The sequence below is a fragment of the Mesoplodon densirostris genome, chromosome 14, assembly GCF_025265405.1.
Source record: "Mesoplodon densirostris isolate mMesDen1 chromosome 14, mMesDen1 primary haplotype, whole genome shotgun sequence".
Lineage (NCBI taxonomy): Eukaryota > Metazoa > Chordata > Mammalia > Artiodactyla > Ziphiidae > Mesoplodon > Mesoplodon densirostris.
Window position 1 is genome coordinate 26,006,523 of NC_082674.1, and position 17,401 is coordinate 26,023,923.

The window sequence follows — 17,401 nt, forward strand, 5'->3', positions numbered from 1 at the left end:
TTGCACTGTGGGTGCGAATGTAAATCGATACAGCCACTATGGAGAACAGTATGGAGTTTTCTTTAAAAATTAAAAATAGAGCTACCATACGACCGCAGTCCCACTACTAGGCATACCCCGGTGGGATAGGGAGGATGGGAGGGAGACACAAGAGGGAGGAGATATGTGGATATATGTATATGTATAGCTGATTCACTTTCTTATACAGCAGAAACTAACACACCATTGTAAAGTAATTATACTCCAATAAAGATGTTAAAAAAAAAAAAAAACCTTTGGGCAGCATAAGGACTTAAAGACATACGCATCTGTAAGAGAGAACGTTTTTAAAAGAGGGGAGTTAGTCTTTAATGGGTAGAGTTTCAGCCAGTGAGAATGAAAAAGTTCTGGAGATGGATGGTGATGGTGGTAGCATAAGAATGTGAATGCCGCAAAACTGTAGAGTTAAAAATGGTTAAAATGGTAAGTTTTATGATATATATACTACGAATTTATTCTAGACAATCCATGAGGGAAATGAAGGCAGTCAAGGCTGTTTTCACTAGTCCTTTGCCTCAGGTAATATGGTGGTCAGTCTTCAAGTTGGCTCCAATGATTCTCATCTAGTATTCACTCCTCTGTGTTGTCCCCTCCCACAGTGGATTGGGCTGACCTGGGTAACCCATAGGACAGAGCAGAGGTGACCAGAAATGGTCTTCCAAGGCTAGGTCATAAAAGTTATTGCAACTTCTAATTGGTTCTCCCTTGGATTTCTTGCTCTGGAGGAAGTGAGCTGCCATGTTGTGAGGACATGCAAGCAGTCTATGGAGAGGTCCAGGCATGAGAAACTAAGCCCTCCAGCCAACAGCCAGCATTAACCTGCCAACCAAGTGAGGAACCACCTTGGAAAAAGGTCTCCAGCAGCCCCAGTCATGACAGAGCCTAAGCCAGAACCACCCAGCTAAGCTGCTTCCAAATTCCTGACACACCGAAAAGTGAGATAATGTTTATAGTTGTTTTAAGCCACTAAGTTTTGGGGTAATCTTACACAGACATTGATAACTAATACAGAGAGCATGCATACCCTTCATCAACTGCCTGAAACTATCATTGTCTTCAGTCATTTATGTATCTCTGTTTGTTCCTGGATTATATCACAGCTACTTAAAGATATTCCTTGACCCCATTTACGTAAAGTTGCACTTACCTTTACATGTTTTGAATACCCAACAAGTGACGTAAAAATATTTCCCAAGATTGGAAGGGCATTGCTGAATTTCAGACAGTTAGGGCTAGAAGAGCAATTCCTAACACAATACACCTTGTCAGATAACGTGAATGTTTTTCCTTTTAACACTGTTAGGTGAAATGCTTAAAAACCTGAAGGCAGGCCAGTGTTTTCAATCATTTTACTCCTTAACATGTATGAACCCTCTTTCAATATATTTATATAAAAAAGAGGAGGCAAATAAATAAATAAAGATGCTAACTAACTAAATAGAGCAAACTAACTGAAGAACTTTGTGAGGGCTAACTTCTTTTCTCTTGGCTCCGTGCGTATACCTACCTAGAATTCTAATCTCTGCATCTGTGAGTCTCCAGTTTCTCAGCCCAAGCTTGATGAGCTGTGGGGCCCCCTTCAGTTGCTCCAGCAGCCTGGCCAAGCTGACTCGTTCATCACTGCACCAGGGCAGCATCAGCACGTTTAGCTGTTCCAAGATGTGCAGCCTGTCAACTTGAAGAACCAGAGAGCAATTCAGGAATTGGATCCATCTCAAAATTGATGTGGGAGAAGGAATGATTTTTATCTCTGCAGCCTGCTTAATGTGCAATAAGGATCTACTTGGGTTTTTTGTTAATATTTTTACGGGAAGTGTTCAAGAATATACAAACATACAGAACAGTATAATGAAATTATATGTACTAATAAGCCAACTTTCAACAAATCCTGAATCATGGACACCCTTGCTTCATCGTCATCAAATTCCTTCCCTTCTATATTATTTTGAAGCAAATCTCAAGACAGTTAAGTATCAGGTTTTTTAATTCTAACATAATCACAGTAGCATTATTACACCTTAAAAATCTTATCACTGGGACTTCCCTTGGTGGCGCAGTGATTAAGAATCCTCCTGCCAGTGCAGGGGACGCGGGTTCAAGCCCTGGTCCTGGAAGATCCCACATGCCACAGAGCAGCTGGGCCCATGCTCCACAACTACTGAGCCTGTGCTCTAGAGCCCGTGAGCCACAACTGCTGAGCTCACGTGCCACAACTACTGAAGCCTGTGCTCCACAACAAGAAAAGCCACTGCAATGAGAAGCCCACACACCACAACGAAGCGTGGCCCCCACTCGCTGCAGCTAGAGAAAGCCCACGCACAACAATGAAGACCCAACGCAGCCAAAAATTAATAAATTAATTTTAAAAAAATCTTATCACTAACTTAAGCAGATTTGTCTTGAATATCACTTACTCTCAGACACTAGCTCACTAGAAGGAGAAAAGCAGGTGGGAGTCTCAGGTGCAGTGAGTATGGGAAAACTGGTAACTCAAAAACCATGGGCCTGTATTCCTCAAGGACAGTTTAAGGAAGGGCTAAATGACTTACTTAAGGTCCATCTAGTAAGGCATATGTAGATAAAAGACTATTTGAGTATCTGATAATGATGACTATTTGAGTATTTGATTTTGGCTAAGTTGTCAATTGTTGTTTTTTTTTTTTTTTGGCCACACAACGCTGTATGTAGGATCTTAGTTCCCTGACCAGGAATTGAACCTGCACCGCCCCCTGCAGTGGAAGTGCAGAGTCTTAGCCACTGTACTACCAGGGAAGTCCCTAAATTGTCATTCTTACTTAGTTCATGAAGAGCTTCATTTCCATCCTTTTCCAGATGATTTTCAGATAAATCAAGAATGCTCAGTTTGGCCAAGTTGTGAAGATTCTGAGCTGCAAAAAAAATTTTTTTAATCCAAAACAACAAGACTTTCAGGGAACTATAAATGCATTTTTAAAAATCCTTAGAAGAATTCTGAGTCCTTGTTTTCTTTGTTGATAGTATACAAACCATTATTTGACTTCATTAATTAATTTATTTCAAAAAGTATCTGGATAGGTTTAACCCCCAATTGCCACAACTATGACTGGTGCACGGATATTTCCTTGTTCTAAGTTCTGACTAAAAAATTCACAAAAAGCCTAAAGCATCCGGGAATATAGTTTTTATGTCACTTTAGTAAAGTCACTCCATTTCTCTAAGCCTCAGTGTCTTCATCTTTAGAATAAGGAAGGTGAACTAAATAATCTGTGAGGGTGCTTACAATTCTAAAATGCCCTATCATGAAGGAGAAACAAAGGAACAAAAACCAGATGAGATGAGCTGTTCTTTGTGTACTCAGTTTAGATGATTTTGTTAATGTCATAGTGGTGATACTAATAATAAAAACTTAGAAATTAAAAAAAGACAGATGAGGGGCTTCCTTGGTGGTGCAGTGGTTGAGAGTCCGCCTGCCGATGAAGGGGACATGGGTTCGTGCCCCAGTCCAGGAAGATCCCACATGCCGTGGAGCGACTAGGCCCGTGAGCCATGGCTGCTGAGCCTGCGTGTCCGGAGCCTGTGCTCCGCAGCGGGAGAGGCCACAACAGTGAGAGGCCCGTGTACGGCAAAAAAAAAAAAAAAAAAAAAGACATGAGAAAAATAGAAAACAAATAGCAAAATGACTGATGGAAATCTAGTCCTATAAATAATTACATTAAGTGTAAATGGATTAAACACTCCAGTTAAAGAGATTAATAAGACTAGATTTTTTTTTTAAAGCAAGACCCAACTCCGTCTACAAGACATGTATTTTAATGACAAAGACACAAATATACTGAGGTTAAAATTTGGAAAACTCTATTACATGTAAACATTAATCATAAAATGCCATCACTCTAGCTGATCACTGCTTAATTCTTTTCATTTCAGATATTTATCATGGTTGTTTAATCTAGTTGAAGTTTTTCCTATCAAGACTAATGAGAAAAATCTCCTTTAAAAAATAGTCAATTTTTTAATGAATATATACTCTTATTATAATATTAGCTATTATTATTTTTTATTTTATTTATTTATTATTTTGCAGTACGCGGGCCTCTCACCGCTGTGGCCTCTCCCTTTGCGGAGCACAGGCTCCAGACACCCAGGCTCAGCGGCCATGGCTCACGGGCCCCGCCGCTCCGTGGCATGTGGGATCTTCCCGGACCAGGGCATGAACCCATGTTCCCTGCACTGGCAGGAGGACTCTCAACCACTGTGCCACCAGGGAAGCCTGCTATTATTACTTTTAAGCAATCATATGACCCCTTTTCTTAGAATAAAATATCTTCTGGGATTTGGTTTAAAATAAAAAACCTGCAGAACTCCTCTTAAAAAGGGTACAGCTGCTATTTTCAGTTCTAAACCTTTCTCTCTGCAGGGCAAGTAGAGAAGTAAAGGAGTATGCTCATCATTCTCATGCTTTCCGTTGTTTATCTGGCCTTTTCTAATCCTGGGTTTCTCTAGCTTTTGATTTATGTTGGCATATAAATAGTTTCCTTAGGAAACTTTACAGACCCCTAGCAGTTGTGTATTCTGTTTTTAAAAGGGCTCGACCATCTTTTTTACCAAAATCTAAATTAAAAAAAAAATCTGGGGCCTCCCTGGTGGCGCAAGTGGTTGAGAGTCCGCCTGCCGATGCAGGGGATACGGGTTCGTGCCCCGGTCTGGGAGGATCCCATATGCTGCGGAGCGGCTGGGCCCGTGAGCCATGGCCGCTGAGCCTGCGCGTCCGGAGCCTGCGCGTCCGGAGCCTGTGCTCCGCAACGGGGGAGGCCACAACAGTGAGAGGCCCGCATACCGAAAAAAAAAAAAAAAAAAAAAATCTGAATCTAGTTTATACAGAAATATGCAAAGTTTTCTCCATACTTGGTATATGCACACTTTAAGAACTCAAAAGACTCTACTCATATTGATGCACATTAACTCCATCTTAACAGGGCAATAGGTAAGCATTGGAAAGCCTGAAAACATTTAAGGAAATCCTTCTCTCTCTGCTTCTCAATCACTTATTTATCCATTCATCCAAATTTTTATTAAACAGTTATTATATAACAGAATATGTGCCAAGCTTCAAGCACCTATTTCTTATTTTCTTCCTCTTTACCTTTTCTTAAAATGACATCTTCAATTATCCTGAAATTCTCTCCTATTATTCATCCATAATAAATTTTCATTCCAGTCATGAAAAAGGTCATTAAAAATAAGTTAGATATTACCTAGAAGTCTTTATTATCTTTTCCAATTTCCCTAAAAATTAAATTTCCATTTGAGAGACTTAGCATGCCTTAGTATGAAAATATCACATATTTTCTTACACTATTTTCATAATGCAGGCAGCAGTTACCTAGGGTTTTCACAGCATTTCCTGACAGGCAGCAGGAGACTAATTGGATTTCTTTAAGGTCACAGGGTTCAGCTGACAGAGACTTGACTATGTAATCCATTCCCTCCCCTATATCAGACAAGTGGGTCAAACGAAGTAAACACATCTTTTTCAGATTTGTCAGACCTTCAGCTGCAAAAAAAAAGGAAAGGAAATGCATTAAGACACCAAGTACATAAAGGTATCCTTGCCTTGTATAGACACAGCCAGTGTCAAAGTGTCTTAGCTGTTCTTATTATCAAACTTGTATTAGTAAATATATTAGAGAAAACAAAAATCTGACCTAGTTTTATAGCATCTTCCTCATTCATCTTAATATTATCCAGTATGAGCTTCATAAGGTTCTTCAAATTACCTAAGCTGTCAGTCAGACCACCTGCCAAAGAAAAGGGATTGGACTGTGTTCAGCTGTCATTTACTATATTTCTATTACCAATCAAAAGATTTTAGTTGTCACTGTGGGCAAGAAATGCTCATGAAATTGACACGAAAATATATTTTTTTGGTGAGAGTTGGGGATCTTCCTTAGCTAAAAGCATGTTTTCAAAATATAATGGAATTACAATAGAAAACAATAACAGAAAGATAACTGGGAAATCTCCAAACAGTTGGAAATTAAACAACGCACTTCTAAACAATCATGGATCAAACAGGAAGTCTCAAGGAAAATTAGACAATATTTTGAAAAATACAGAAATAAAAATAAAATATATCAAAATCCCAGTTAACAGTTACTTAAAGGGAGGTTTAGAGCATTGAATGCTTATATTAGAAATAAGGAAAGTTTTCAAATCAACAACCTAAGCTTACTACTTCAGAAACTAGAGAAGAGCAAAAGAAACCCAATGCAAGACAAAGCAATAAAATAATAAAGATAAGGGCAGAAATCAATAACAAATCACAAACAGAAACAATAGGGAAAAATCAATGGAAATTAAAAGCTATATCTTTGAAAAGATCAATAAAATTGATAAATTTCTAGCAAGACTGACAAAAAATGAGGAATAACAAATTACCAACATCAGAAATGAAAGGGAAGATATCATTACAGAAATCACAGATGTTAAAAGGATAGAGAATATGACCAAATCTACATGCATAAATTTGACAACAGACAAAATTGCACAGTTTCTTGAAAGGCACAAACTAGTAAAACTTACCCAACATTACATAAGTAATCTGAATAGTCCTGTATAACAAAGGAAATTGAATTTGTTGTTTAAAATTTTCCAAAAAAGAAAGCTGCAGGCACAGATAATTTAACTTGCAAATTCTACCAAACTTTCAAAGAAGAAATAACACCAATTCTACACAATCATTTCCAGGAAACAGAAATACAGACAACACTCAACTCATTTTATGACACTACCACTAACCAATCTGAAACCCAGACTAAGGGAATAAAACAAAAGAAAACTTCAAACCAATATCACTTATGAAATCCTCAACAAAATATTACCAAGGAGTCCAGCCATATATAAAAAGAATATTATACTACCACCAAATGAGCTTCATACAGGGAATGCAGGACTGTTTTTTTTTTTTGTTTGTTTGTTTTGGTTTGGTTTGGTTTTTTTTGCAGTACGCGGGCCTCTCACTGTTGTGGCCTTTCCCGTTGCAGAGCACAGGCTCCAGACGCGCAGCCCCAGCAGCCATGGCTCACGGGCCCAGCCGCTCCGCGGCATGTGGCATCCTCCTGGACCGGGGCACGAACCCATGTCCCCTGAATTGGCAGGTGGACTCTCAACCACTGTGCCACCAGGGAAGCCCTGCAGGACTGTTTTGATATTTGGAAATCAATCCACATACTTCACTATATTAACAGTCTAACGAAGAAAAACTACATGATCATATAAATTGATACAGCAAAAATGGTTGATACAATCCAATAACCATTCATGAGAAAAATCCTCAGCAACCTAGGAATAGAAGGAAACTTCCCCAACCGATAAAAGCCACCTTCAAAAAAAAACTACAGTTAGCATCACACTTCATGGTGAAAGTCTGAATGCTTACTCCCTAGGATCAGGAACAAGGGAGGATGTTCACTTTTGCCTCTCCTATTCAACGCTATACTGCAAGCCATAATCAGTGAAGTAAGGCATGAAAATGAAATAAAAGGAATACAGGGACTTCCCTGGTGGCGCAGTGGTTAAGAATCTGCCTGCCAATGCAGGGGACATGGGTTCGATCCCTGGTCTGGGAAGATCCCACATGCTGCAGAGCAACTAAGCCTGTGCATCACAACTACTGAGCCCACACTCTAGAGCCCACCTGCACACCTAGAACCTGTGCTCTGCAACAAGAGAAGCCATCGCAATGAGAAGCCTGCACACCACAACCAACAGTAGCCCCTGCTCGCTGCAACTAGAGAAAGCCCATGCACAGCAATGAAGACCCAACGCAACCAAAGGTAACTAAATTAATTTATTTTAAAAGATGAATTAATAAAAGGAATACAAAATTGGAAAGGAAGAAATGAAAATAATCTTTTTGGAAGTGACATGAAATAAGTTTATCAAAGGTACAGAGTACAAGATCAACACACAAAAATCAACTGTATTTCTGTAGTAGCAATAAATAATTGGTAACCAAATTTTTTAAAATTACCATTTACAGTAGCTCCAAAAGAATGAAAAAGGTATAAATCTAAAAAACATATACACAGTCAACATGATGAAAAGTACAAAACGGTGAAAAAAGAAATCAAGGAAAATCTAAACAAATGGAAAGAGAAACCATGGTTATAGATTCAACATAATAACAATGTCAATTCTCCCTAAATTGTTCTATAGATTTAATGTAATTTCAACCAAGAACCCAAGAAGAGTTTTTGACGATATAAACAATGTGATTCTTGGGAATTTCCTGGCAGTCCACTGGTTAGGACTCTGTGATTTCATTGCTAAAGGCTCAGGTTCAAACCCCTGGTTGGGGAACTAAGATCCCACAGGCCATGCGATGCCGCCAAAAAGAAAAAAAAATGTGATTCTAAACTTTATATGGAAGGACAAAGGAACTAGAATATTCTAAAATTATTTTGAAAAAGAAGAAGAAAGTTGGAGAAATAACACTACCCAATTTTATGACTTACTATAAAGTAAAAGTTACTAAGACAATGTAGTATTGGCAAGGGATAGACAAGGGTATTGGCAAATGAAAGATCAATGGAAAATAGTATCCAGAAATACACCCATAAAAGTATAGCCAAAAAAAATTGGGCAAAGATACAAAGGCTATTCAAACATGAAAGAATAGCCATTTCAATAAACAGAACAACTGGATATCCATAGGGAAGAAAAATGAACCTTGATCTAAACTTCACACCTTACACAAATGTTAACTCAAAATGGATCATAGATCTAAATGTAAAACATAAAACTTTAAAAGAAAATATAGGAAAAAATCATCATGACCTGGGGTTATGCAAAGAGTTCTTAGACATGACACCAAAAGCATGATTTATAAAGAAAAAAAATGGACAGCAACAAAATGTAAAACTTTTGTTCTATGAAATACACTGTTAAAGAATGAAAAGACTAGCTACAGATTGGGAGAAAATATTTTCAAATCACTTATCTCACAAAGGACTTGTATCGTGAATATATTTTTAAAAAACACTTAAAACTCAACATTAAGAAAACAAATTGACCCAATTAAAAATGGGTAGGGACTTCCCTGGTGGTCCAGTGGGTAAGACTCCATGCTCCCAATGCAGGGGCCCCAGGTTCGATCCCTGGCCAGGGAACTAGATCCTGCATGCATGCCACAACTAAGAGTCTGCAAGCCACAACTAAGAAGTCTGCATGCTGCAACTAAGAGCCCGCATGCCACAACTAAAGATCCCACATGCCACAACGAAGATCCCACGTTCTGCAACTAAGACCCGGCGCAGCCAAAATAAAAATATAAATAAATACTTTTTTTTAAATGGGTAAAAACTTGAAGAGACATTTCACTAAGTTGCAAACAAGCACATGAAGAATTTTCAACTTTTATTAGCCAACTCTGATGATATAACACTATACACAGAGTTCCAGTTGCTCCACATCCTCATCAGCACTTGGTATTGTCTGGTGTTTTTTTTTTCTTATTGTAAAATGACAGAAAGAGAAAAATAGAAATAATACTAAATGCTTAGCATTAAGTGAGAATGCAGAGCAACTAAAATTCTCATGTATTGCTACTGAAAATGTAAAATGTACAAAGTGGAAAATAGTTTGGAAGTTTCCTAAAAAATTAAACAAGCACTTGTCATATGGCTCAGCAACGCTAATCCTACATATTTACCCAAGTGAATTGAAAACTTATTTTCACATTAAAAACTTTCATAAGAATGTTTATAGTAGTTCTATCTATAATTGCCCAAACTGGAAATAACTGACATGTCTTTCAGTAGTGACTAGATTCTAGCTATAAGAAAAAATAAGTGCTGATTGCAAACTCAAATGTCAAAGAGAGCCAGGGAGATGATGTTATTACAAGAAGTAGAACAGATGGGCTTTGTGCCCAACTGGAGATTATGTGTCTTTCCAAAGAGTGTAGGAGCAGATCATGAAGCTCTAGCCAGTTGTTACCAAGTGCAGTTGTCAAATCTATAATTTTCAAGAGGAATAAGAAACCTGTATTTTCACATGATATTTCCCAATTTCAAAATGGTGGCAACTCCTTTAGGGAGAAGAGTCATAGCTAGGGGAGAGAGAAGGGAAGGAGACTTTTCATCATAGATTGTTTTATAATTTGGACCATGTAAATATATTACTCAAAAAATAAATTTAAAATATTAAGAACAAAATATTGGCAAACATTAAAATGAAAAATTTTAATTATATGTAGGTCAAATTCAGCATGTAAGTGACCGGTTTGCAATATCAGCACAAACGAATGGCCATCAAGAGAAGATGGTAAGCCTCCTCACACAGAATGTAGTCTAATAAAGTCTGAGTGACTATCCAGAATCTTATAGAAGGCCTTCCTGTATTTAGTAGCAGGTTGCAAAGCTTATATGTACAAAAGATTCTAGATTCTTAAAATGATAGAAAATGTCCTCTACAGGGTGACAAGTGAGGCAGAGCCGAATGGGAAACCACTTGTGGATGAAAACGAATCTCAGATTACAGTCACGTAGAACAAGGCTCCTTCCGACCCATAGCTTCACAGAACCCAGCAGCCCCTGCTCTGGGCAACAGGACTGATCTACACAGGTGTGGTTGGACTACACAGGTAAGGGAGACACTCACCTTTAGTGTTATTGTGAATCTGGGGGAAATTCCCCTTAACCCAGAAAGATTGACCCCACATGTATGTGTCTGAAGTCTGGAATTGCTTCATGTTCGACAAAAACTGTTCCCAAAATCTTCCTTCAAAATGAATGATACTTGGGTTGGGGCTGGGGCTGGATGTGCTGCAATTTCCTAGATGAGAATCTAGTGACACAGTTAGCCACCGGCTTCTGCAGGTGATTAGTTTATGGTTGGATTTCCTCCCAGACTTCAAAGAAGGAGGGGTGCTACTTGGCAGGAAAGCAGTGAATGTTGGGTTAAGACAGAGATGCTGACAAGAGGGAGGGTTCACAGAAGACAAGCTTAACCTACTATATACAAACACAGACAAACATAGAAACACACACTTTACCATATATATACTACATAGCTATTCAGTCAGACTACAGAGCTTCAGCTCTGGGAATCCTTCCTAGGGCCTCCCAATCTGACAGCCTTCCCCCGACATGGAAGTCTCTCCCAAGCCCTTCCACTTCCCTTCCAAGTCCTGACACTAGTAGAAACTATTAGAAAATTTCAAGCAAAACAAATAATATCTAATATTTCCACAGTAACTAGCCAGGTTTGATTATAGCATAAACTGCTGATGTTTACAATACCTGGTAGCTGTTGAGTCTCTAGGTCATGAATACTTAAGGTGTGCAGGTTTGTCACAGATGTGATATGCCGCTCGTCTTCTAAGGTGAGGGGACTGGCTTCCACTATGATGGAGTGAATGTTCTTACAGGTGCTGAGGACCGAACTGAGGCTTCCAGCCACGCCGGCACATCTCTTAATGGACAACCTGAGGCTTGTAGCAGAGCTGAATATTTTCCCCAGGTATTTGATATCTTGCTTATTCAGCTTGCAGAAATCCCGGAGTGTGACCTCCAATGTCTTGAATTCCTGCTTCCAGTTGAAGAACAAAGACACAGCCCTGCTGGGAATGTAGGTTCCTGAGGACTCTTGCATGTGGATCCTGCTTGCGTCTTCTGCGGTCTTATCCTGCGAAGCCACAGCTCCCCCATACAAGTCTAGTTTAACAAAGTCCAGAGCACTTGCACAATTAGGCAAGTTTTCAAAGAAGTCAAATAAGTAATCAGGGATGTTCTCTGAGTTGATATGTAGGCTTTTACCATGAAAGAAAGCTTCAAATTCTTCTCTCAGGTTTGATGTGGATATACTCTCACAGAATAAATTGATGCCACACTCTGTAAAGGAGTTGATGTTTATGGCTTTCAGAATTTCTTGCACAGTGGTGCTTTTCACATTTTGCATAGATTCCTGCCTCCAGAGAGGCCTCTTGGTGATGAAAAGCCCACCGAGGCTGCCATGTTGATACACTGATGCCAGGTGTTTCAGAACAGTCCGGGTGGCTTCGGCAGATGACCCACACGTATACAGGAGCAGGTTGCTGTACTTGGATGTAATGTCTGAAATGGAAACCATTTTCTGCAAGTGACCATTCCCCTTGGTCACCTCTGCTGGCTCTTCAGACGTCAATAAACTGCTGAGTCTGCGTCCTGCTGTGTACTCCTGGAATGATTTATGAAAGAATTTATACTTCGGCTTGAACCGTTGAGCTGTGTATTTACAGAGGAGTCCCGTTGTCAGCAGGACATCCTCGTTCACACTGGACAAGTCGTCTGGTTCAAAATCAAACCTGTGGGAGAACACGCCCTCCAGAGCTAGGTCTCCACAGTGGTCCAGGCTCCGAGTGACCTCACTTGGAGCCACCCCTTTACGTTTGTGCTTGTTTTTATTTACTAGCAGATCGTAGAAGGCACAGAACAGTGTGGTTTGTGTGTTAGAGTGGAACTCACTTTTCCCCATCTGGATTGCACAAGTGATGACCACAAAGAGAGGGGTCTTCATCAGATTCCTCAAGCACCTGGATTTCTGAATTTGGAGCAACAAGCCTTCAGCAAGCTCCTTTATCAGCACTTCCCGGATGAGAGCCTGGGCACTGTCCTCAGTCATGTCCCCCACCTCGGCAATCAGCGCACCAAACTGCCTGATGTACCTCAGGCACTCCGTGGTGGTGGTGACTATGACCATATTCTTGAAGCGGTGGTTTTCCTTTATTAGGGCTTCGATTTCTGGGCAGTTCTGGGCCTTGAATTCATTGTAGCCATCAAGGAGAAAAAGAACCCTCTGCCGTAGCTTCAGTAGCATGGCCATGAAAGTCTGCTTCCTGATTGTGTCAGGTATATCCAAGAGTTGGTCACACAGGGTTTCGAAGAGTCCACCCTGGGCCCTGCTCAGACGGAGAAATAAAACTAATTTGAACTTGGTCAGAGCCTGGCACTCTCCAGAGGCCCAGAGCATGGCGATTCGCTGCAGCAGAGTGGACTTCCCTTTGCCCGATTCCCCTTCGATGATGCAGGGGCTCTGAAGAGTGTCCAGCAGGCCACTCAGGGTCAGCTGCTCCAGACGGTGATGGTGTTGGTCCTTCCTCCATAGAACCGGTTCTGTGAAGGTGCTTTTCAAATTAAAAATAATGTCAATATCTTCACCCAGTGGATAGTAGTTCAGAAAAGATGGGGTATGGTATAAGTCCTTTAAATCCTGAGCCAAACCATCTAAGTCTTCTTCTGACATCTGATGAAAAAGACCTGTTAGAGAAGAGGTGAAGTTGAAGAGGATCCAATTCTGTGTCTCCCCAGAAGCTAGAGTTCAGGAGGAGGAAGGAGGAGTGAGGCTGAGAATCTTCCCTTGGTGACTTTCATTTCCTTCCCCAGTTCTGAGCTGGCAGAAAGGGTTCCAGATATTTACTCCTGCTTTTCCCTGTTACCCTTTACCCTACTTGCCCTTTTGCCTTGTTTCTTCCTTTCCACCACCAAATTTTGTAGCAGCTGATTGGAAAGGAGAGGAGCCGGTGTTTGGGTTAAGGAAAGTGCATGAGAATAGTGGGGATACGGTTGAGAATGATGGTCAGGGGTAACTTTCAGCCAATCAAGCCTTAACCTTGATTAAAATCTGTCAGGAAATAATTGACTAATTTAAAGAAAGAAAAACTAAATTAATATTTCATGAAAAGCAGAATCATGCTTCTTTAGTCAGTCAGGCTCTCTTTACCATGGTGCTTGGATTACAGAGTAGGTAGTCTGGGGGCCACTTGTCCACAGATGGTCCTCATCAGACTAAGGAATGTTGAAAACTACTACTGCACTACTGCATTGACTTCTTAAGTGCCTTCATTGTCCAGTTTGATTCTGAAGTCAGACTATGCTAAATCATTTATTCCCTTACCCTGGAGTTACTTATTTGGCGTCACCATCAAGTGACCTAGTGGGAGTTTTTTGTTTTGTTTTGTTTTCCTGAGAGTGTCTGAGCTTTTCCTCAACCTAACCAAAGCCCAGTGCCCAGTGATATGAGAGCATTGGAGGGAGGAGAGCAGAGGCTCTGTCATGGGGATTATAGATCTTCTTCATGATTTATTCTATTTGTAGAACAGCTAAAAGCAAACTGATACTTACTAAGTCCATGCAAGTCCTGAAACAGAGGGTAGTTCCACTTTTCAAGGGATTTAAGGAAGAGGTTACAGGCTTCTGAACCCTTCTTCAAAATCATGTGAATGATCCCTCTCGCAGCATCCTGCTCGACCTTCTCACAGCAAATGATGTTTACTTCTTCGTAATTCAGAACATTCCATACAAATAGCTCATCCAAAATTTGCTTTATAACAGTCACTCCCATCCTTTGAATGAGAATTTGACTGTTCTCCTTTATGAAATTCACTGAGGGGATGGGGGAGAAATACACATATTTATTCATTTATACAAAATGTGCATATCAGCATTATGTTGCCAGGGCATTAGGTTCATGCTTTTTTTTTTTTTCCTTTGGACTTATCTTGAGTTATGGAGATGCCAAATGCTTGAATTCCAGGCCCTCAAGAAAAGCTCTGTAAAGACCCTCATTCCTAACCCCAGAGTCCTTGGTGAGCAAGACGTTTTTTCTTTGATAACAAAGTAAAGTGAGCAATCTTGTCCTTGATATAAAAGCGTCCCCACTAAGGTAATAGGGGTAAGATGATGCGCTTTCAAGTAGGGAGACTGGCGTACGATCTGCCATTTGCTACCATCTGTGTAACCTTGGCAAGTTGCTAAACCTCTTTGAGCCTATTTCAATGCTGTGCTGCTAAATGTTGAACACACTGCCTCTCTGGGGGTAAAGGCCTGAATTCATAGCACGTACCAATCTGCATGTTATAAACATTCCCACTGAGGCCAAATTCAAGCTAACAATGTATGTCAACTGGCTAACAAAAATCATAAAAATTCAACAGTGAGTTCTCACAAAACAGTAAGAACCAGCTGTAGTACACCACTGGTTCCTTGTCTGTACAATGGAGTTGAGAACAGTATTTTACTTATGAAGTTATAATGAGAACTCATGTATAGTATCTCATACAAAGTAATAGCTCGATAAATGTTAGCTACTATTTTTAGCCATTATTCTGCTGTCAACACTCAAAGGAGTAGCACATTTTATCTCCCATTGAATTCGGTATTTTCTGAAGAGTATCACTGCAAAATAGTCATCTGTATTCAGTTTAAGCTCTCTCACCTCTCACAGTGAGGTTCCCTGACGAAGCTGTCTCGTTTCTGTGTCTGCCTTGCCAAGATCTAACTCTCCCAGGCAGTCCATGCCAGCTCGGAGAAGTGCCTCCCTGGTATTGTACTCTCAGACACTGTCTGCACTACTTTTCCTCTTGGGCTAGGCTGCTCCTGGTTTTCAAATCTTTCTTGACTCATCCAAATGGATATCTCCTCCCAAAGACCCTGAGGCATCTCTGGTCTGAATTACACCATCAGGCACTCAGACCCCCAGGATCCAACCCCAGGTCCCCTTTCTCTCTGTCCCATGCAGATCTCTACTGCTAACCTCAGCTGGAATGTTACCACATCCCTGTCTACATGGCCGGTCAGTGAGTCTCTCTCTCTCTCCCTCTGGGGTCTCATCTCTTTTCTTGGCTTCTAAATCCTCCCTATGGAGACAACCTCTAAGTCTGATTCTAGTCACTTAGAAAGGCCTAGAGACCACTGCAAGATCACAGGACTAGCCTTTTGGAGGTGACATTTCTTCAGCTGTAAAATTAAGATATTGATACTTTAACTCCTTAAAAGGCTCATGAAAAAGACTGAATAAAGTCACATAAGGCACAGACATAAAAATATTTTAAAATTTGAAAAGTGTGCTGCTATGTAACTGTAAGATGTTCTTATTACTAGCCATGGTATCTCCCTGAGTGTGGACTACCATACTCTTCTCTTATCAAGTAGTTAAGTGAAAACCATGCTCTTTATTCATTCAGTATTCATTCTTAGCAGAATACCTCTGTTTAGACTAGTGTTGTACACTAGAATTTTCTGAGATGATAAACATGTTCTATATTTGCTCTGTCCAGTAGTGGAGCCATTAGTCACATGTGGCTATTGAGCACTTGAAATGTGGCTAGCGTGACTGTGTGACTGAATTTTAAATTTTATTTAGTTTTTATTTAAATTACTGTGCGACTGAATTTTAAATTTTATTTAGTTTTTGTTTATTTAAATTCGCATTAAATAGACACATATAGCTACTTACTAGTAACTGCATTGGATAGCATAGTCTACACCCAGTCATCAAAGTGGAAAGAGTTACATTTTGGTCAACACTTAGATCTACTCCATGTTTCTTCACAATGATCTTGACAGATCTCTCTGCTGTCTGACCAGGAGGGTAAGCCCGAGTAGGTGATGGCAGGAGACCAATATTTTTTTCTTTTCAACCATAAAAACCAGAGAGTTTAATGAAAAGGAAGCTTGTATAAAAGAACATTCATGTTCAATAGGCAAAAAAATAGACCTATCATTGAAGAAATTAGGGGCAACAAATTGGACTAAGGGGAAAAACCCTTTCAGGTAATATAGGAAATATAAATGTACTTTTTTGATTCTTGAATAAAATCTTAATGTATTACAATATTCTCAGTGTATAAGAAAATTCCAACAGGAGATAATTTCTAGTGGTACAGAGCTGAACTTTCCTTCTTCTGAAGGGACTCAGATTTGAATTGCTGACTTGATGAAAAGATAGATCGGGCTTCCCTGGTGGCGCAGTGGTTGAGAGTCCGCCTGCCGATGCAGGGGACACGGGTTCGTGCCCCGATCCCGGAAGATCCCACATGCCGCGGAGCGGCTGGGCCCGCGAGCCATGGCCGCGGAGCCTGTGTGTCCGGAGCCTGTGCTCCGCAACGGGAGAGGCCACAGCAGTGAGAGGCCCGCGTACAGAAAAAAAAAAAAAAAAAAAAAAAAAAAAAAAGATAGATCATGTAATATTCTTCCTGAGTGCATCTTCAGGACTGACAAAGAGATCAGAAAGAATAGCGTCTTTATTCAATTACTGTTACAAATAGGAGATGTGTTCTGGAAACACCCACAGAAATAAAAACACAATTAACATAATGAGATGTCATTTTGCACCTACCAATTATTTATATTTTATTTGTGTTATCATTTTTCACATAAATATTGTTTACTGTCTATTTTACCCTTATTCCACCTTCTCCCTGTACCCTCCATTCCTGAATTACACTCGCAAATATACACCATATTGTAAGCGCTGTGAGAACAAAAAGCATGCTTTGTTTTGATATTATACCCCCAGGGCCTAGAACTGTGGTTAATTAATTAACGTTTGTTGAATAAATGAA

The 17,401-nt window shown here is 40.0% G+C and overlaps 1 protein-coding gene and 1 non-coding gene across 2 annotated transcripts in view; one reads left to right on the forward strand and one right to left on the reverse strand.

Annotated features, from left to right (window-relative positions):
- NLRC4 (NLR family CARD domain containing 4) overlaps positions 1–17,401 on the reverse strand; it is a 48,283-nt gene that overhangs the window by 16,598 nt on the left and 14,284 nt on the right. Inside the window, exons 2-7 of the mRNA XM_060116937.1 lie at positions 14,181–14,441; positions 11,322–13,316; positions 5,724–5,816; positions 5,402–5,572; positions 2,835–2,927; positions 1,547–1,714 (exon numbers count right to left, since the gene is read on the reverse strand). Of these exons, the coding sequence (XP_059972920.1) occupies positions 1,547–1,714; positions 2,835–2,927; positions 5,402–5,572; positions 5,724–5,816; positions 11,322–13,316; positions 14,181–14,441 (2,781 nt within the window). The remainder of the gene's footprint in view (positions 1–1,546; positions 1,715–2,834; positions 2,928–5,401; positions 5,573–5,723; positions 5,817–11,321; positions 13,317–14,180; positions 14,442–17,401) is intronic.
- On the forward strand, positions 9,116–9,188 carry TRNAW-CCA (transfer RNA tryptophan (anticodon CCA)). The gene has a single exon. It is a non-coding gene; the product is annotated as a tRNA-Trp (tRNA).